At 46.3% G+C, this 22,350-nt stretch overlaps 1 protein-coding gene across 1 annotated transcript in view; it reads left to right on the top strand.

Moving 5' to 3' along the window:
* The first annotated feature begins 330 nt into the window (after positions 1-330).
* Positions 331-22,350, top strand: part of FBXO3 (F-box protein 3) — a 145,532-nt gene continuing 123,512 nt past the window's right edge. The window contains exon 1 of the mRNA XM_086959575.1: positions 331-870. Coding sequence (XP_086815701.1) covers positions 779-870 — 92 coding nt within the window. The 5' untranslated portion in view covers positions 331-778. The remainder of the gene's footprint in view (positions 871-22,350) is intronic.

Below are 22,350 nucleotides of genomic sequence, written 5' to 3'. Positions count from 1 at the left end.
GTAAAGAAATGAGACAGCATAATCCTCGCCTCCTGTCCTCAGTAGAATTGAAAATTCTTGGCACGAATGTTAGCAAATGTTAAACTCACCATGAATATCAGTCATGTTGTACTATTGTAATCCTCAGGGGTGCGCTGTGCCCTCACTAATCAGCCATACTGAACCATACGTGTCAGTGGAGTTTACCCCACCCCTCTCAAACTCTGCCTTCATTGGCGTGCTGGCCATTTAAGGTCAAAGGTGATATAGACCACTAAACTTCAACAGTTGTTTCTGTTTGATAACAAACGAGCGTGGGCGCCGCCTACGCCAAAGAGCGCATGCGCATACGATTCCCCACCCTTCTTTAGAGGATTCTCTTTGCGATTATGAAGAACCATTTAGTGCTAACGTGGTCAGAGACTTTGATCAGGGTGATCCCGTACAAGTGACTACTAACCAGAAGAGTAATCTGCCAAGGTGGTCGTGTAATTTAAAGAATCTCTACACGTTTATAGACGAGTTACGGATATGTATATATAGTTTATTGTATTGTCAGATTATCTTTAGCTATTTAAAATATTTAGCAGTATTTCTAGATACATATAACGTGCAGTATAGTCCGCTTTTTTAATATTTAGATTATTACACATGACGCTGGTTGATGTCAACAGAGTACCGCATCTTCACAAGATGGCTGACGTAGAGCCGACCCAGGACAACCGACCTGTACGTTAGCTAGTCCGTCTTCAGTTTCCTTCGAGCGAATGAGGGCTAGCGAGCCCTGGACAGTCTGAAGATGGCGGCGTCCGTGGTGCTGAGCCTGGACACACTGCCCACTGACCCTTTGCTGCTCGTCCTGTCCTTCCTGGACTATCGCGACCTGACCAGGTACCTGGGGGCGGGGAGCAGGTAGGGTGTAGGGGAGTTGACGAAGAGCGACACGGTCGCACAGCGTGCATAGGGCCAATGTTAGCAGTGGAGAGTGAGCAGGGTTTGACAGCGGCAGCTACTTCAGCTGATGGACTTTCCACGTTCTATGATCTATGCTGCAGCTACTCCATCTGATGGACTTTCCACGTTCTATGATCTATGGTGAGAAGTAGTAGCCCGTGTTAAGTTTGACGCTAGGAGCCATGCTTGGCTTTTAGCTGACATAAGCTGCTACTTTGGGATTTTAAAACTTTACCTTGTCCTGAAAATATGCAAATTGCAGGTTCTGGGTGAAGAAGTCTCACGGGACACGGGCATGGTCACCTAGCAGCTCAGTAAGTCATTACGTTTTTGGCATAACTGTTCGTACAGGCAAAGAATGGCGTTGTTGGCACGTTAGCCTTTAAGATGCCCGCTGACATGTGTAGCTGCTCCTTACTGGGTGCCTTACTGCAGTAGCTCATGCAGTCCGGACTAGCGTTTGAGTCACCCGCACGTTGTTTCCATTAATTATTACCTTGCTACAAAAAGAGTAGGTAGATTGTAGTTAAGATCATATTTAGTTAATAGACCATCCCTTAAAAATCAAAACGTCATAAAACTACTTTAAAATATGAATTTCACTGTAAAAACAACATTCTATATTGCATATACTACAACATTATATTTCAGTTCACCATCATGTTTCATAGTCTCTTCACGGGTAAAACAATTACATTTTAAAAACAAAGGGAATTTCGTTTTAGCTAAAATTAAAAGAATGCTGTAGTCTGATAAAATGAATCATCTAAAATAGAAACATTTTTCATCATTATCCTTGATTAGCAACAATAACTCCCCGTTTTGCCACCATAGATCAACCTCTACTCTCTCTCTAAGAACGCTATTTCATATGGACGGATTGGAGATTGTAGTTTACATTGTTTGGTGAACCCAGGTACTCGAGCTAATGCACCTGAATTTTTTTTTTGTTTCAAACTACCCAATTGAGACTTGTGCTCTCCAGAGACGCGTTTTTTAATTCTTTTTTGCTCTTTTATCTTTGAATTAAAGTCATTCCCACGGTCTGGTGGCAATTCTTCAGGGCGGGGACCTGAGCAAAGGTAGGACGATAGCTAGTTGCCACGCCACCTTACAGTACGAGCAGCACAGTGTTCTGTTGGCACTCTCCTATCTTCTCCGACCTCAGAGTACAGGGGTAACAGAACTCCAGACCAAATGACCTGTTGAAAAATAGCAACGTTTGCTACACCGCAACGTTCAGAACCAGCATTGCAGTAGTGTAAGAGTCGATATCACCTTCTCTTTTTAGGTTTCGCTCTGGCCGTAGCACCTGCGCGAGTGCTCCGCCAAGGGCGAAATCTTATGATCCTACAGTATGGGGCTTCGTCCCGCTCTGTCTTCCATTGGCTAGCTCCATAAATGGAGGCTAGCCATTGGAAGAGATTGGCTGTCAATCACGCTTTCCCCGTGAACACGATTCGGGGGCGTTTCTGACTCTTTTTTTAAGTCCTGCCCCTTGTTGCCTTGTGTCCCGGGCTGCGCTGTGATTGGCTGCCGGCCCGGGACAACCCCATGACGTTATTCCCCAGGCCGCGCTGTGATTGGCTGCCGGCCCGGGACCTGACTTGCTTCTTATTTGGTTGAAGGGCAGCTGTAAGGCTGGAGGCTCGGGATCTGCTTGAGCGACTCCGATGGGACATGAATTTTAGAGCGGGGTTAAAAAACTCAGAGCAGGATTCAAGAAACGCACACTAGGTGAGTTGTACGGACCAGGTGAAAGTTTCATGAAGTACGGAAACTCTTGGAGACAGGGTCAAAAATTATTTTTTGCAGTCATTCTATTGATAAAATGACGATCGTCAAAGGTATACTTTAAGATTTTCACAGATTACAAATAGGGCTCCCGGTTTTCCGTTTTTACGGATTTATACATATAAATACAGACGGAAATCGATATTTCCTTTGTCTGTATTTATATGTATAAACGGCAAAATACTACTAAATGTTGCTGCGCGCTCTGGCCTTTATTTCCCGGGCTCACCTGCCTATTCTTCCTGTTTGCCTGCACTACAGATGACTGTTTCCCTGCACTACGGACCACCAGGTGTGAAGGCGCCTTACTGTTGCCACCGTCGGCTTTATCTCTGCGCCAGCCCGCCGCCATTCCTATTCACAAGATAAGTCTCTAACGATCGTAATTGCTTGTTGTGGCGGCTCTGCTTGAAGTGCGTGGGCCGCACAGTTGGGGGCATCACCTCGGCTCTCAAAGCACGGGCAGCGGGTGGAGGAGCGACTGAATCACCCTGGGGGCCCCTGTACTGATTTCCCTGCCAGGGGCATGTGAGCATGTATGGTTTCTCTGCCTATGAACTGGCCTTGGAGTTGTGTTTATTTACGCATTTCTCCAACCGTGATTCTCTCCTCCATCATCCCGCCTCGCAGTCTACCTCGACTGACCTCATGTTGTGAAGTACCCCCACCAGGCCCTCACTGCCCCCACCCCACCCCCCCTCCCCCTCACAAGTCACCTACCAGCCCCCTTCTGAACTTGCCCAACCCAGGATTGCACAAGCACGGGTGCTTTTAAAACACGAACTTGAGAGGCACCTCTTTTATTAGATAGCTCCCAGAAGCTTTCCTATCCTTTATTGGGCGCTCGGTGTCTGTTTAAGAGATCCCAATGTTTATAATACCTTAGTGCCAGGGGCGGGGGGCGGTGTGGGGGCGCCCGAGGTTGTCTGGTCAATTAATGTATTTTTAAGTTTGTATGTCGCACAGGACGTTGTTACCATCGTGTAAAAGAAACGGGGTCCGGATGGGCACATTCAGAACACTGGAAGTGTGTGAAATAGCAGGGCCACATCCACGTGGGATTTCATTGAAGAAAGATGACAAGAGAGAAAAAGCGCAGAATACATTTTGTAAACTTGTGTAACGTTCAGATGAGTTTGGAATAGAATTTCGCAGTGCCACTGGGTTGCGGGATGAAATGCCGCCCCACACTCTTGATGTTCATTGAAAAAGCGTGCCATAGGGCAAGGCACGCACCCAGTGATAAGCACGCAGTTGCTAAACATAAATCTTCAAATGGACTAACTTGGTGAAAATTCGGTGTGCGTTCAAACCTCTTGATGGATGTAAAAGAAACTCAGACATTTATCGTGCATGTTCCCCTAGAGAAATGTTTTAAGATACAGCTCACTTTAGAGACAGTTTTTGAATACACATCCACATGAGAGTAAATCGGAAGTGACGTGTGTATGTATGGAGGGTGGAAGCTTCACACCAATCGCGCTTTTGCCTTTAGCGTTCATTGATTTATTTAAGGTTTTTATGGAGCGCAGACCACATCACGCTACCTAAGAGAACTTTGCATTGGAGTGATGCAATGAGGAGAAACTAGTGAGCATACATACATAAAGACTATGGGGCAGATTTATGTTAACTGGCGCATCCCCAGGGATGCGCCAGTTAACATGCGCCACAGTGCGCCACAGCTACGCCACCCATGGTGCGCCGCATTTATGATGCGGCGCACCATGGGGCAAAAACGGCACAGATGCGTGACGCATCTGTGCCAGAAATGTGGCGCATTGCTGGAGTTGCGTCGCAAGCGCGACGCAGCTCCAGCAATGCTCTGGGGGGCCCTATCTGTCCAATGCTGCCTCAAGCCTTACGCCTGCTTCAAGCAGGCGCAGGGTTTTGACGCAGCATTGCCCTGAAAGTGACTGAGTGAAATCTCATAGATTTCACTCAGCCACTTTCAGGAGGCGTTCCTGCGCAGGAACGCCCCCCCCCTGCGCAGGAACGCCTCCTCATGGCGCAGTGCTGTACAACGTGACGCATCTCCTAGATGCGTCACGTTGTAAATAGGGCGCAGGGATGCGCCACGTTTCCATGCCGTTGCGTCACGCAACGGCGGCGTAAATGTCGCGCAAGCCCTTCATAAATCTGCCCCTTTATATTTTGAAATGCCATTTTACCCACACGTACTCTAATCCCAGAGAACAGGCTGGATTAGAGCAGCAAACAGACATTCTTAGATTACAGTGGTTCCTGTTCAATGCTAGACATTAAGATCTAATCTAGAAACAATGAAAGACTACGGAAATTGTTATGTGGGATGTTCCAGAACCACAATTGAGAACCAGGCATGTCCAAGGTGTGAGATATGGTAACTGTAATTTTGTGTTCAACTAGGAGCGCTTTCATTCCTCTTGAATGTGCTGTTTGTAGGGACCTTTCTCAGGACGGAGGAATGCTATTCCACATCTTGGTTGCTGCCCAGAGAAGGATTGGTGAAGATGTTTGCGCTTTTTGAATTTAGGGGGCTAGTGTGCATTGTCAATTTAAATAAATGCGGAAAAATACAAGCTGTAGCGGTGTCTTTTTCTTGTGGCAAAAATAAATGTGGATAAATACAGAAATAATGCCCAAAAAATAAATATGGATAAATACAGACGGAAATGGCAAAAAAATAAATACCATAAAACCGGGAGCCCTAATTACAAATTACTCGCACACAGATAAAATAAGACTCAAACACCACCCCGCTCACATATTCGCCTTCTTAGCATAACGTTCTGAGATTGGCAAAATACCATCTCTTTTCGCAGTAACACACAGTACAGTGTATTCATCCAAAAACTAAACTAAAGATAGAATCATACATTCAAGCCAGTTTCTGAAAGCACATTAATTGTTAAGCTCTAGAAATGATGACCATAAAAGGAATGGGAGAAGAGATTAAATAAGTTCTATTCGTGCGCACACATAGGAGTGACAGGGCGGCAGGCACTTAAAAAGGTACTCTGTTATTACTCCCTGAACTGTCTCTCCGGGCGGTCGCTAACACACTTGTACCAGTTTCATCTGGCAAAAATATGCAGCTGCTGGACTATTTTCTTTTTAAAGGAGAGTCTAAGTGAACTTGTCTTGCCTGCTAGTGAGGAGGCCGCTGCTACCCCTTCCTTGCATACCTCAAGCCCAGGCTGCCTTACACCATATTGGAGGCTGTCAAAAAGACTAAAGATTCCAGGAACCAGGAACTCAAGCTTTGCCGACTGATCCGGCCCCCCCTGGTTTCAGGACCCCAGCGCGACACGGCCCTCCTGGTATTACCCGGCTTTCAAGGTACAAGCGGACACGAGATACTAATCCTCTCCCGCCCCTGGACCCTCGAAAAATTCTAATTGAAATACTGAAAAATCCTGGACTCAATTATTCAACTGTTCCTGATTTAATCAACCGCTTGCGCGCTCTTATATGAGCTTGCATACTGCTGTCCTGGCTAAAGAGGCTAATAACCAAAAAGGCAACCATTGCTTTGTCCTGATGATGGACCCCATTATTTAGCAAGGGGGTCCGAAACGTCGTCGACCTACTGTGTACCATATACTTGTGGAACTCTGAATAGAAAACTATGTAATGGTACCCATAAGTAATTCTCTGTCCAGAAATTGGAACTTTACAGAGACTGTTGATTTTTGCCTTGTAAGCCCTTTGTGTATGTTTTTGTCTGTGTATGGTTGTGGTTGGGTACAGGCTTGTGCCCCACGCCCGTGATTTGCTGAAGGTGTTATTTTGTTTTGTATACTTTGATTGAAATATATACTTTGAAGACCTCTGCCCGGCTGGGTATGTCTTCACTAATATAGAACTGACGGAGTCTATATTCATTTTCATTCATTCATCTCCCTGCCAGGGACCACTGTTGTGTTTACAAGATCTCTCTAAAGCTGAATAGCTGCAAGGATTTTTAATTGGATCTGATCTATGTCAGTGAGACATGAAGAATAAACTTCGGAAACCTGAACTCTGCTGAAAGTGTTAGACTTGAGCTGTAGCGCTTACAAGCATCAATCGTACCGGTCAATCAGTGAGCTAGCGTCCACGTAGGACGTGTAATATTACTTTTTCATGGTGTAGTATTTAATGGCGAATATATGGCCCTAAGTCACAATAGGAGACACATGATTTGATGTTTTTTTATTTCGACCCCGCCCCCCTCCACACTTTACTGGGATCTGACGCTGGCTAAAGTCAGGTTTGTTTTTACTAGTTTCCACCCTGAAGGCGATTTTCGTTGAAAAAGGTACATAAAGTGGGGTATGAATTTAAAAATCCCCATATGAAAAGTACTAACATTGACTGACGATACTACACGTCAGCCAGAGCTTTAAAATGGATGTAAAGTTGGGTGGGTCTCCAAATATAACATGTATTTGTGTAAAGTGCTCGTTCACCCAGATGGGTATCTTGACGCTGAAAGGTCAGCAGATAAGTGGCCGTGTGGGCGGTCAGAGACTCCCGGGGCTTGCTATCTGTAGGACGGGGTGTTCGAGGGTGTGGGCGGGGGCTCTCCGTGCCCTGCTCGCCAGGAGGAGGGTGGGGGAACAGCTGTCCGCTCATAGGGCCGAGTAGAAAAGCCCCGGCCAGACCCCATGCAGCGCCTAGCCCGGACCGTTCTGCACGTGCTGCTGATGCCGAGCGGGCTCCTACCGGGGGTGAGTGAGGTGCTATGTATGTGGAGGGGGTTGGTGGCGTGCAGCACGGGGGTCTAGATTGCACAGTGGGGGAGGCAGGGTTGGGGCGAGTATGAACGAAGGACTGTGGTTATTATCAAGGTGCAAGTGTCTAGTAAGGGTCTGGTCACTTACGTTGGGTGGGTGGCCTCGCATTCCCGGGGCATCTTGGGTTTTTTTTCCACGTAGGTAGTAGGTGTGGCGTAATGCAACGTTACGTTTTTGCAGTTTAAATGGCGCAAACTCCACGAAGGTATTGGATCGCTTTACATGAGAACCAGTTACAGCCCATACTTTTTTTGTAAACTCGGGGATATTAAGTGATCTGCTCAGAATCACAGGATCTTGAGCTGATGCCGGGACTCTAACTGGGTTCCCCAGCTCCAAATTCGGCAACTCTGGCACAACAGCATCTCTCCTGAAATGTTTATTTTAGATTCGCGCCTTCCATTCTTCACATCCCTATCATCAGTACTCGTGTTAGTCTAGTTAGTTCATTCCACGCAAATGAAGACACCTCTCATCTCGGAATACGTCATCTATTACACTACAAATCATAACATGGACAGAAAGGGGTAGACTACGTGGGTGGGTGTGTTTTTTGGTCTGGGTGTATGTGGCTCTGGGTGTCTGTGGCTCTGGGGGTGTGTGTGTGTGTGGCTCTGGGTGTGTGTGTGGCTCTGGGTGTGTGTGTGTGGCTCTGGGTGTGTGTGTGTGGCTCTGGGTGTGTGTGTGTGTGTGGCTCTGGGTGTGTGTGTGTGTGTGGCTCTGGGTGTGTGTGTGTGTGTGTGTGGCTCTGGGTGTGTGTGTGTGTGTGGCTCTGGGTGTGTGTGGCTCTGGGTGTGTGTGTGTGTGGCTCTGGGTGTGTGTGTGTGTATGTGTGTGTGGCTCTGGGTGTGTGTGTGTGTGTGGCTCTGGGTGTGTGTGTGTGTGTGGCTCTGGGTGTGTGTGTGTGTGGCTCTGGGTGTGTGTGTGTGTGGCTCTGGGTGTGTGTGTGTGTGGCTCTGGGTGTGTGTGTGTGGCTCTGGGTGTGTGTGTGTGGCTCTGGGTGTGTGTGTGTGGCTCTGGGTGTGTGTGTGTGGCTCTGGTGTGTGTGTGTGTGTGGCTCTGGGTGTGTGTGTGTGTGTGTGGCTCTGGTGTGTGTGTGTGTGTGTGGCTCTGGGTGTGTGTGTGTGTGTGGCTCTGGTGTGTGTGTGTGTGTGTGTGTGTGTGGCTCTGGGTGTGTGTGTGTGTGTGTGTGTGTGGGGCTCTGGGTGTGTGTGTGTGTGGGGCTCTGGGTGTGTGTGTGTGTGGGGCTCTGGGTGTGTGTGTGTGGGGGGCTCTGTGTGTGTGTGTGTGTGGGGGGCTCTGTGTGTGTGTGTGTGTGGGGCTCTGTGTGTGTGTGTGTGGGGGGCTCTGGGTGTGTGTGTGTGTGTGTGGGGGGCTCTGGGTGTGTGTGTGTGGGTGGGGGGGGCTCTGGGTGTGTGTGTGTGGCTCTGGGGGGGGCTCTGGGTGTGTGTGTGTGTGGCTCTGGGTGTGTGTGTGTGGCTCTGGGTGTGTGTGTGTGTGGCTCTGGGTGGGTGTGTGTGTGTGTGTGTGTGTGGGTGGCTCTGGCTCTGGGTGTGGGTGTGTGGCTGGCTCTGGGTGTGTGGCTGGCTCTGGGTGTGTGTGTGGTGTAGTAATTGCTGTCTGATGAGCTCGTCCGTAGGGTACAATAGGTCTCACATTTGCGAGAGATTAAGCTAATGGCAATGTAAATGACAATGCCATTTATTTATCTGTTTTCAAAACCAACACATAAATACAAATTTTGTCATTTACAATGCCAATAGCTCAAACTTTTCCAAAGGCGAAACCATTGCATTGTAAATGCTTGTTTTACTAAGGTCCTGATGAATTGCAACCGGACCCGCTAGTGGCTTTCTTAGGCAAGAAACATGTCGACCACTTGCACCAGATAGACCTTGCAGGACTATTACCTCCAGGCAGGACTCACAGTTTTTAGCTAGGTTAGCGCACCCCCAGAATAAAATTATTGCTAAGGGCAGTACTAGACATATTTTAAACTACACTGCACACTCACTACACTACCCTGTCTACATATCCTCACACACCCAACAGCATCATCAAAAAAAGATCTCCACAAAAAAACAAGAAGATCTCCGCTAAAGAGCCCCTTCGCTGGAGCCATTCGAGCAATGCAGCGCTGGCCCGATGAGTAGCAGGCCTAATGATGAAGCATGACATTCTCTGAGGTGTGGGAGGGCAATCCATAACAGACCTGAACACTCCTTCACAAATAGAAACTGCACATTGACATTTTTCGTATTGTATTAGGGAGTATATGTTATTGTTATTGTTACCTTGAGTTTATATAGCGCCAAATCACCGACAGGTCTCTAGGCGCAGGTCTCTGTGCAGGACCTGGTTAAAAAAGCTCCTGGTTCCTCCTATTTAATACCCTCAATAATTTTTGTTCATACCAGCATAGTGGGTTTATTTCTTCACCAACTGAATTAATTTTAATCCAATCAAGGAGTGTGGTTATTTTAATTAAGGGTGATCCACTGTAGTGCATTGTAAGCCATAATAGATATTCTGATACTCTGATACATACTGTTTTGTTTATCCTGGAGTTTGCCTATCAACATCATTGACGTTGCTAGATGAATTATCATTAAAATCAATTAAATGTTTGGCAAGTATTCATGGCTTCTTCCTAGCCCATATAGAGTTATGGAATAGTTTTTGTATGTGTTGAAAAAATCCTCAGGAGTGGTAAGGTCTGGCCCAAAAGAGGAGTCTCTTTGGTTTGTGATGCAGTTATGGAGCAGACTCTTAATCTATAGAATCAGTGCAGCAGGGCAGCAAAAGTGGAGACCTTAATTAAGAGTAATTATGTACCATGGTTTATCGACTTGGAGAAAGCATTTGATTAATTGTAGCACTCGATCAAATATCTAGCTCTTCATTCACTGGACGATATAATCATACTTGTAGGCATAACAAGGGGCTTCTGGATCCACAAATATTTCCATGTTTTATTTATGACTAAATAATATGGATTTTCCATCGTCTAATGTTGGTGTATTTATTGGCTTGTCATGGGATTTATAAATGACACCCATCAACATGTAACTTTGTGGGTATTTTCATACATTTAAAATACGTTTTTCAAAGTCTGCCTGGTAAAGTAGTGTACTGATCCACAGTACTTTACATATTTCAGCTCACACTAACATAGTGATATGTTCATGTAGGTGTCAGCGATATGTCAGGAGAGGGTCTTTCGAATGTTGCTGATTGCCAGCTTTTTACATTTATGTGACATGGCGCAGCTTGGTGCTTCACTCTTAAATAAAAAGCATCAAGATTAACCAGCAGGCTGAATACACAACTGTACTTAAAAGTATCCTCCGATTCAGACATCCCACACCTCAAACAATGCCAGCACATCATCCAAACCTGTATGTTCAGCGCCTACTGAAGCGCAAGCCTACCTAGAAAGAATTCCTGTTATTTTTTCAGAAACAGTACAAAACTAATTTATTGACATGAACCCTGATGGTTTCAAAGCCCATCTTCCACTGCATGCCAAGTCACTTGGATTAAGTCTATATGGCAAAACCTCACCTTTGGGGAACACATTGCTGAAAACACAAAGATGGACTGTTCTCTCTTCTAAAGAAAGTTAATTTTTTTCTTTCACAACTGCTGCCCAAGCCCTTTAACATGTGTATGATGACAATGCCCTGCTACATGGCATTCCAGGCACCACAGTAGCACCCCTTAAGAGAATTCTACACACACCAGTGTGTCCCATCCAGGTCCTGAAGAAATATGATCACGTCTCCATCCTGATTAAACTTGTTTTTCTCCTCTTTCCAACCACAGCCATATTCAAAACCAGCGGTATCATTTACAAATGAAATAAATATCAGCATTTGTAAATGATAATGCCTTCAAAACCAGCATACCTGCTTATCCAGCAGACAATCTCACAATCTCTGGGGGGATCTCGGCACACTCACAGCCTGGACACCACCAGACTGCAGTCTGAGGAGTTTCTTAAAGAATCAATAACGCAGCAGACCGCTTCAATCTTTGCACTAGGATCTACACCAACAACTCCATACCCATCAGGTGCACTCCCAACGCTGCTCCAATTTAGGAAATAGTTGAAAACGCACCTTTTTAAAGAACAATATATCATAATGCAACAGTATAGAAACCACCTACCTTTCTTGTTAACTTTATGCTCATCTTTGACTTTCTGCAGCGTTCCACTGCCTTTTGGATAGGTTTGCGCTATATAAAATAAATTGTAGGCTTGTATACGCCAAGCCTGCAGCCCTTGCCAGTGCTTGTTGCTGCTCTGTTGATAGTCTACAGGTGTAAAGTCAACAAGCCAACATCACTGCGGGCCAGAGAAATGTGCAGTGAGCCCCGGGGGCGTCCCTCCAGGAAATAAAACAGTACCCAGCGCAACTGGAAGATCCCGAGCTGCCAGGGATTAATGTCTAATCGAATGAGCGGATACAGCTGACGCACTGGATGAGGCTCCATGAGGCCTCAAAGTGTGGAAGTGCTGCATAATCTGACTGCGGCCCGTAGCCTGCCTCGACCATGTTGCACACCCCACAGAAGAAACGACACAGCTGCAACAGCTCTGCTTTAGCCGATGACAGTGCTGCGCAGGCCTGGGCTAACAGAGACGCTCGCTGATCCTGAGGGGCGCCGCCACCTTGTAGGTGCAGATGGCCCAGGTACGTTCCGGCGACTGCTCTCATAACCCCACAGCAGCCTGGTCAGGTCCGAGCTGTGACTGGAGAAGAGTAGCGAGGGGTACCTTCAATACCAACACACAACGAGAATCGCCGCAACATCTGACGGTCGGCCTGTTAACCCCTACCCCCGGGTCCGGCCACATGAAGGGAGCGCACGCTGGCGTACCAGCTCTGTTGCTCTGTTGGGGTCGATGTCGCAGCACAGCGCAAGTCGGACCCGAGGCAACGTACGTGGTGCTCGTTGAGGCCGCCGCTCAAGAGGGAGAAGCGGAGGCCGAAGACAGGCTCATAAGAGGCGCACTGTAATCCCAGAGTTGTGCGCTGGAAGACCGGGCGACTTCCTAGATCAGCGACCCCTCTCTGCAACCAAGAACACTCACTTGGGCGCAGGCAGAAATACAAATGTACTCGCTCTGAGACCCAATAGCCGGACTAGTAAGTGACAGTGAGTCCTGTCCTCTAGCACTCCATCATTAAGGAACTATTGCTTAGCAGCCATCTGCGAAGTGGGAACATCCCTACACAAAAAGGGGAACATCTAAGGTGAAAGGCCGGAGGCGGCGGGTCCTACCCCGCTGGGAGGACTACTCGGTTCTGGCATGGACCCTGCAAATCGCAATAGGCATGGAGAAAATGAGTGCGCCAGCCCAGTGCTGTTCTTCCCCTGCCTCCGCCCCTACTAAAAACAGCAGCACAATACTTGGAAGCAACCGAGCCCTGGCTGCTGCTGATATCCCTGTGTACCGGTCCCATTCCTCTCAAATGGTGCTGTGCCTACACCCAAACATTGGGTCGCTGCCCCGACACAGAGCATCATCATAACCGTACTAACATGGGAAAGCACAACACAAAACAAGTGAAGCTGACATTTGACAGAAGGCTTATTCATTTTTAACAGCTCCGCTGCCGACTCTGTCGTAACAGACATGGTAGAAATTCCGCCGTAAGAGGAGGATATTCATACTATATTGAAAAATGTCGTAGCCAGCCTGCTAGTAAATAAGACTAAACTAGACAGCCTACCCAGAGCCAGGATCACGTAAAACACATGGATAAACATGAAACCCAAACAGAAGTTCTTGAAAATAGTTGAAGACCTTCGAACAAAATCAAAGGAACAGCTACTATAGATGGCCAAAATACTGAATGTAATCGAGGCTAAAAATGAAGATTTGGCTGCCAGTTCAAGACGCAGTAAACTCCGTATCACAGGAATACCCAAAACCACTCCCTTAGCTAAAATGGAGGACTTCGTTGAAACTCCACTACGCAAAATCTTTGGTAAAGATCTCTCTGCTGTATTAAGAGTAGAGCATGCCCATTGATCCCTGGGCCCTATACCTCAAGTAGGAGCCACAACGTGTCCTAACATAGCTCGCCTGCTGAACTACAGAGACCTTGACACGATTCTGAAGCAGTCTCGTGTATGTGGCTCAATCCAGTATCAAAGAAACATCTCCTTTTATCTGGACTTCACCCTGCTCGTCTAGGCAGCGCAGAGGTAATTTGTCCCCGCAAAGGGATTACTGCAACAAACTGGTGTGCTTTACGTACTGCTCTAGCCGGCCTAGCTGCGCGTTACCCACGATGGGAAACCACATTTATTTATAGATGCAAAATCTGCTCTCAAGTTTGCTTAACACACGGGAGACCCCCTCATCTCAAGCACCAGCTGGGGCCGGCCTGAGTGACCATGATTAAACGTGCCGCCAAGGGGACAAGTCAGAATGTTAAGAACACAGCGACTCAATTTCAGGCCCATTGCCCTCTTGCTACCACCAGTTAGTTAATTGTTTCAGGTAATAAGATGTAGGTGCACAGCCTTAATGCAGTCCGTGCTATACACCTACTATGATATATTTTACTTTGAGTGCCTTTATAAACTACAGAGCTCTACCACCCAGTCATAATTGGCAGGGCTGTATGCCGGTGACTCCTAGTCCCCTAGGGATAATACCCTTGTAGCCCTTGGGCTCTCAGATTCTCATCTCTTGTTGAGGTTTCAATGCGGCGGGCTTATGACACAACCTAATAGGGGGCTCGATGTGGGTGGCAGGAGGGATGGGAAGATGTTGGTGATGTTTGTAAAGTACCATGCTGCGACCAAGATAGTAACGAATGACATACACTCCACTAGTAGACATAAGGGGCCGCACGCGACATCATATCGCTGGCGCTGGAGCATATGATTCCGGCCACACTGCCTGATTAGCACAACATGGGTCCACACCCCACTTATTATTAAACACACCATGACTCTCCCTGATGATTAACATGTCTACTATGACATGTATAACTTGGAATGTCCGCAGACTAAACTATTATAGAAAGGCACGCCTGGGTCATTCATAGCTAGCCAGACATAAAGTCGATGTGTGCCTCCTACAGTAGACTCACCTAAAAGAGAACTGAACATCTAGATTGCACGCGTACTGGTTGGGGAAATTCAATGTATCTGCGTACTCCAACTATTCTAGAGAAGTGGCAATACAACTCTTTAGGAATATTCCATGGAAAACTGCCCAGGTCCTATTAGTTCCAGAAGGAAGATTTATCTTACTAGATCACTATAGCAAATATTTACGGTCCCAACCCTGATGACACCGAATTCTTATCCCCACGTGATCAAAGATACAATCTCTAGGCAACCCCACGATACTTTGTGGAGGGGACTTCAATGCTATCATGGAGGAACAAATGGATAGGGTGGGCATCTCCCGCAGCCATCATCCCCAAATGTCATCCACACTCTGAGCCCGAGACCACAATTACTATTTAATTGACACCTTGAGACAACCAAACCCTACATCAAAAGAGGGCACCTGTGTGACAACACAAAATTGGGCCAGGTCCAGGTTGGACTTTTGACTGACATCTTGTGACATCCATACATGGGCCACAGCTTCTACGCACCAACTGTGCACACTTTCGGATCATACATCGGTCAAGATCATGCTGCAGTTCCCGCATTGCACCCCGCGCTCCTTCACATGACGCCTCCTGCTAGTGGCACTACTAGATGCTCCGTTTAGAGCTGAAACTCGCAAGGACATATTAAATACTTTGAGTTTATCACACCTTCAGTGAAACACCCATAACGCTGTGGAAGGCTTTTAAGGTTATGAATTGCGGTGTATGTATCACCACACAATCTGGAGTGCTGAGAGCCATACGGTGCACTCTTGACAGCTTAGAGGGGGATCTGTAAAGTCTGTATTTTCGGTCTCAGAATCCCACTCTGTTAGCCAATATTAGATAAAAACTCTCTGAATTCCAGGAGGAGGCAGATAGAGAAGTGGGATTCCTACATCATCACTCTCATGTCCGGCGTTATGGTGAGGGTGATCAGCTAGCAAAACACTGGCTAATATGCTTAGGCCCTCAAGAATATCCTCATACATTACGTAACTTCAGTACTCAGAAACCACACAGGTATGCTCCCTGACAGCCCTACTATACACAATGACGGCATTCTATGCTCTGCTATATACCTCCTCAACGCAACACGAGGAGTCTGAATTGCTGGAATAGCTAGACACTCTCCAGCTGCTATGGCTGGGCTGCGCACTCCGGTCCTGCTTAGATGAGCCCTTCACCACTGAAGAGAGCATTCAGGTCATACAAAGTTTAACAGGGGATAAGGCCCCAGGGCGAGAAGGGCTCACTACAGCCATTTACAAGAATATGCCACGATAAACGACCCTCATCTTCCGGGAGGCGTTGAAATCCAGGAAATTACCAGTATCCATTTGAGAAGCTGTCATTATATCTTTGTAAAACCGGACAAATCTCTCATACTATGTGATTCCTATCACCCACTGTCACTAATAAACACTGAAAATAAATTATTTTCGAAACTGTTGGTGAATAAGTAACAGCCGCTACTCCCCTTGTACCTGGGTGTTCTACGTTGCGTTACCAACGCACTATTTTGGTACTGACACACCACCTCGCTCCTCATGTCCCAGCGATAGCGGCTATGTCGATGCCACAAAAGCATTTGACTCACTGGAGAGGGGATTCTTTTTCACACTCCTAGCCCGGTTGGGTCTAAGTCCCACTTTTATAAGATATCCACAACTACTATATACAGCTCCAACTGCTAGAGTGTGAGTCAACGAGTAGATTTCAGACCCCACCCTCATTTCCTGAGGTACAAATAAGGGAAGTCCTCAGTCGCCCTTCCCGTCTGTCATTGAGTGGGAGCCTTTGGCTGCACGTTTGCAACTGCATCACGCTGACAGAGGACTAGGTTTCACCCAGAGGAGGCTAATAGTTTCCATGTATGCAGACAATGTCACACTTTATATCCGCAACCCTGAGGTGAACTTGGCACCCGTGACACGAGAGATGTTGCGATTCGGGGGCCTATCAGGGATCCAAATAAACAGTGCCAAATCCACCTTAACCCTGCTCACTGAGGGCTTGCATAAATTTGATTCAGAGTACCCGATAAAATGGGCAGATGACCGATAAGATACACTAGCATTTGGATTAGCAGGGACACATTGAAGCTTTGGAGCGCCAATTATGGCAGGGTAATGACATAGGTAGAGGAGAAACAGCGCATATGGATTAAACTTCCCCTAACACTTACATGGTGTATTGCGATCACAAAAGGATAATCCTGCCCAAGCTACTGTACCTCTTCGCTAAAATTCTGATGCTGCTCACCGTACACTTCCTCAAACGCCTAAAGTCTACTGTGATCAGTCTGGTATGGGCGGGCAAACAACCCACAGTATCCTGGGAGCTCCGCACCCTTACACTGGCACAGGGTGAACTGGGAGCTCCAGAACGTACACTGTATGTGTATTGCGCTTGAGCCCAATTTTTACATTTCTGGCTACACTCAACACCATTCCAACCCCATGTTGCAATGGAGATGGACCGGGCTGCCACTCACCCACTAAACTTTGCCCCTTACAATGACTATCAGAACCCCAGAAGGGAGATTAACATTGTTGGGACAATTTGATGGGCATGGGAGGGGCTGCGGAAAAGGGCGAACCTCAGCCGGATATATGCACTGTCCATTCCACTAGCTAACAACCCTCATATCCCCCTGCTATTAGACAGAGGTGCGGTGGAGTGAGTTGTCAAACTTCACCCAGATGGGTAGTTTGGCATAGTTCCCCCAAATAACACCCTGAGACACGTACGATACTGTCAGCTGTGGGCTACCTGCCTCACGTTCAAATACGCATTTCCATCTGCTGCTCTGTCTCTACCTGCTCTAGACCATATTCTCACAGGCATTAAAGCTTGGCTGAAGGATGTCGCTTACTGCAAAGAACAGCTATCCACCTTCTGGGAACTCTTGCCATTTGGGTCCCAGCCAAACGCTACATGGGCCCTTCCACCTCTTGGCTCCGCCTACAAAATCCTAACTCGCAAGGGATGATCACTACATAATACAATAACATGGCAAATAGGCTACCCCAATTCCACAAAGCAAATTGTAGTTCCTCGCTATTATGTCGCACCTGGCCACCCAAGAAGGCACTGAATATTGATCAGTAAACCCTTACCTTCTGAACATGTGTGGGGAGGATAGCATTTTAGCACTTTAATGTATCGTTCCGGCCGTTGTTTAATAAAATATGGGAATTTAATGTGGATGTATAAAATAACCATGTATGATATATAGCTGTACCCTGCTGGCCTTGCATAAGTGTGTGGATGCCAAATGAGTAGATTGAGGTGTCCACAACTGGTATGTAAATGGTATGTAAATGTCAAATTGATTGTTGTGACATTTCTGCGTTTTAAAAAATCAATAAAAAAAAAGCGTATTGCCAGAGAAACTGCTAAAATTAAATTGATCCCTACAGTATTTCTGGGCGGTGTGAATTGTAAAAGATCTTGCACACTACACAAGCCAAAAGCCTGTCTCGTCTTTAATATTTTTCATGAGCCTCTCCTTCAGATTCTGTGGGCTGGACTGGGGTAAAGTACGTAATTTATGACATAATCATGTGTCAAATGTAGATCAGTAGTGGGCACAATACCACTGTCTTTTTAAGTGGTCTGAAAGTGGAAAATAGCAAATGAGACTGACTGTCCTGTATAGAAGGTTGGTGAGATGTAAAGGTTCCACAACTATATACATGGATGATGAGCATTACATTCCTTCCAACAATGGCATCTATGGGCTTTTTTTGTTGCGGTACAATCTCATCTGCCTCCTCATCCTTCTTGATCTCTCTTCAGCATTCGATACCGTTAAACATGAGAATCTACTCGAACTATTGAACACAAGAATGGGTCTATCTGGGACTGTTCTCAAGTGGTTCACTTCCTTTCTACACAACAGGTCGCAGAAATTCAAGAGCAACAACTTGATGTCCTCTCCAATACCTGTATCGTTAGGTGTCCCCCAAGGATCCTCCCTATCCCCAACTTTGTTCAACCTAGTCATGGAACCTCTCACCACCTTGTTACAAGCATCCAATGTACACTATCACATGTACGCCGATGACACCCAACTATATCTCAAACTACAATCCCCCAAGGACATTTTGCTCCTGAACTCAACGATCAGAAGCACCCAGTCATGGCTTGCCGATAATCATCTTAAACTCAATGCTCTGAAAACAGAGTTCCTTTTGATCTCACCTCCCTCGAAGATCTCCACCACTCAAATGTGACTTAAACAACTAACGGCACTCAATGTCCAACCCACCATCGTGGACTCAGCAAAATCTTTAGGCATAACACTCGACACCAATCTTAACATGCAGCAACATATCAGCAAGGCAACTAAGGGAGCGAACTACCAAATCAATACCCTGAGGAAACTTAAACCCTTCCTCCCAGCAAAAGACTTCCAAAATGCAGTACAAGTACTAGTCATCCCTCGAATAGAATACGGCAGCATCGCCCTCTGCGGACTCTCCCAACTACGACTGCACCCCTAAGAGCTTCTCTAAATGCTGCAGCAAGACTCATCACTGGATCAAAAAAACACTCACATATTTCCCCTGACTTGAAATCCCTGAACTGGCTACCTTTTGAAGCTAGAATACATCTGAAAATCGCCTGCATGACGCACAAGGCTGTGCACCTGAGTTCACCCAGCTACCTCACTCAGAAGCTGACAATTTCCGGCGGCTCTAGAAATACTAGAGGCACAAACAATCTTTTGCTGAAGCCTTGAAGATTCCGGAAGGAAAAAACTTATAAACGCTCATTCTCAGGAATGGCTCCCAGGATCTGGAACTCACTCCCGCCTGAAACCAGGCTCATCCCATCCACTACACTTTTTAAGAAAGAAGTAAAAGCTATCCTCATGGCTAAATACACTTGAACTATTATTTTAGATTGTTAAAGACTCTGCACCGATATGTACTACTTGTTCGATCCCTGTGCTTATGTGTAATACTTGTATTATCAATTTACCTGATTGTCTATGTTCCCACTTATTTGTACCATTGTCATTATTGATGTACCTGACTGACGATGCTCCCTCATGTAACTACCCCACTTGTTATTCTCCTGCTGTAAAGCGCTCTGATATCTGCAAAGATCTTGTTCGCGCTATATAAAACTTTCAAAATAAAATAATTATCTCTTAGGCAGCATAGTACTGCAGCAGCATTGAGCGGTTGGAGTAAGGTTGCAAATGTTTTATCGCCCACAGGTGCTTTTACATTCCAGGTCTCCAAGAGCTTGGCCAATCTACCTATAGATCACATCCCTGGTACCTGCTGAACGAGGCTCGTCTTGGAGACAGCCAGGCATGAGTTCTTGTAAGTTCTCGTCTTCACCGCTCACTGATTCAGATGAAGAGTGAAAAATGTCCTAGCTACCGTAGCAGAAAGTTTCAATTCTATTAAGGACCGGAGGCAAGGATTATTCCTTCCATTCTTCACTTTATTACACAGCAGCCCTTATAAAACAACAGACTACATTTCATATCAACCCTGGGAAAACGATATAGTCAAACAAACAACCAATTAATATTGTCCATAGTCCACCAATAGGGGTACTCCGGCACCCATAGTCTGCCCTCACTGGCCCTTTCTCCTCTTTCTTCGCTGCTCAGCAGCAGTATTTTTTCCTCAGGCTTACTTATTCTGTCAGATTGATTGTTTGCTATTGTTATCGCTAGCTGTCTAGTTTCCTAACGCTATACAGTTTGCTCTAGGCAGCGCTTAATATTTGCCACAGTGTTTTTCCCTGTGCTAATGTATTCAGAGAGTGTTTCTCTCGTTGTGGCGCCAGGGCTGAGGCCCGTTTGATATTCCTCAGCCTTCAGTCTGCTGGGCAGCGCAGGTGTCCCTGCGCCAGCCCTCGTTCTTTGAGGCCAATATTTTTCCTTTATTTTCTGTGCGTGTGCCCGCACTTCGCTGGAGCCGCGGGAGCAGGTTGTTCTGGCCTGAGGTGCTACGCGAGCGCGCTGCATTTATCTTTCTCACAAAGGCATTCGCTCGTTGTATTGCGCGCACGCTCCACTTGGCACACTAAATTAGTGAAGTCCTTATTAACCCCTTACGCCCTGCTGGGTCCGTATTGCGTGTTTTACATGTATAGGCACCTACCCAGGCCAGTATTTAGGAATTGCTGTATATATATTTTCTTCTGACCCGACTTGGGTGCCTGGGGCTTCCAAACCCTATTTTTTCCATTCAAACTGAGAGTTTCTCGCCCATCTACCGGCTGAGAACCAGCCCAGCTAATTCTGGTGTGTTCCAGTCGTTTGAGACCCAGACCCCTGTCATTACTTACCTCTTCTGTCTGTGGCATACTTCTCATCCTCGAGTCTGAATATGATGATGAGGATGCATATGGAGGGAAGAACGCCGTGACCGACCTCCAGTGGGATGAAGAGTTTTATGAAGAGGTCGACACCTCAATCTGTGCTATGGGGAAAGCAATGGCCCCCTTAGAGGACCACCTTACGCAGCGCATCGATCAAGCTTTGGGGCGCCTTTTCAATCTTCCGGTGGGCCCGCCACCTCCTACTACTACCCCCGCAGCCTTAACAGGTTCTCCCATACCAGCCCAACGTCCACGTGAAGCAGGCTTGGATACTTCCGCCTTTGAGCACCCTAAGAAGGCCTTCCTTGCCTTGCAGTCACCTCCAAAAGGTCTACCCCTTCTGCGCCCCAACCGTTGTGGTTTGCAGGCTGAATACCCGCGTCCCTCTTTGGAGGGCAAGGTCAAACTCATCCAGAGATTGACACCCTTATGGCGACCTTTTTACAGAAATGTATGTGCAATCCCATGAAAGGCATTGACAGATCCTGGCGTTCCTGCCAGGACAAGCTCTTAGACGTCCTTGGCCCCCTAACAAAAATTCTCGACATAGTCGATGAGGCAAAATCGTCTGGAATATAAAGCAGTTGTGCCTGAGTCTGTTTCAGTTACAGTTAGTTCAGCATGGGTATGTATTTCTTACCATAAAAGATGCCCCATTTCCCTGGTGTACTACTTGAGTTTGTCACAGTATATTTGCCCATTTTCTGGCAAGTTACCTTCATCATTTAACACCCATCTACATCTCTAAACTGCCTTTAACCTCATCTTACCATGGCTGTACCTGGCATGCAGTAGTCGAATAGACCTGCCTAAGTCGTGGATAGGAATGACGGCCATAAGATGTTTGATCACTTTGATTTTTGCCAGCGGATCACTAAGTCCTCACTATATTTTTCTGGTCTTTTAACATATAAGCCCGGGATCTTACAGTGGAGCCAAAGAAGATATCTTGATTATGTGAGCTAGATCCATGTATCATAGTGGTTTTAGCATGAAAAATTGCTCTCCAAACAAATATACAATATATGATTGACTTTAATGTTCAGAATGAGACAACTGCAGATTTTAGATGTCATTTGAAAATGGAAGGGGATTCATTTTGCCTTTATATTGTGGTGTTTTTGCAGAAACGCACAAACTATGGTGGACCCATTGTTTAATTATATTAGCCTTAATACATGAGACACTGCCTGTTGGTTTGATATTCGCCGAGGCACGAATTGGTTTAGTGAGTGATGAAGTGCTAAGAAACTCCAAATTTTGGAGACAGTTAATTTTTTTTTTTTTGCCACTGTTATGTAAGTAATTTATTGTATCATTATAGATATTTTGTGGTATGCACTTTTGATGTAACAAAACAATTTAATATTAGTAATTATACA

This window comes from Lissotriton vulgaris, chromosome 2_2 (assembly GCF_964263255.1).
Source record: "Lissotriton vulgaris chromosome 2_2, aLisVul1.2, whole genome shotgun sequence".
Taxonomy (NCBI): Eukaryota; Metazoa; Chordata; class Amphibia; order Caudata; family Salamandridae; genus Lissotriton; species Lissotriton vulgaris.
Note: the sequence above shows the minus strand (reverse complement) of the source record. Positions and strands in the feature narration are given on the sequence as shown.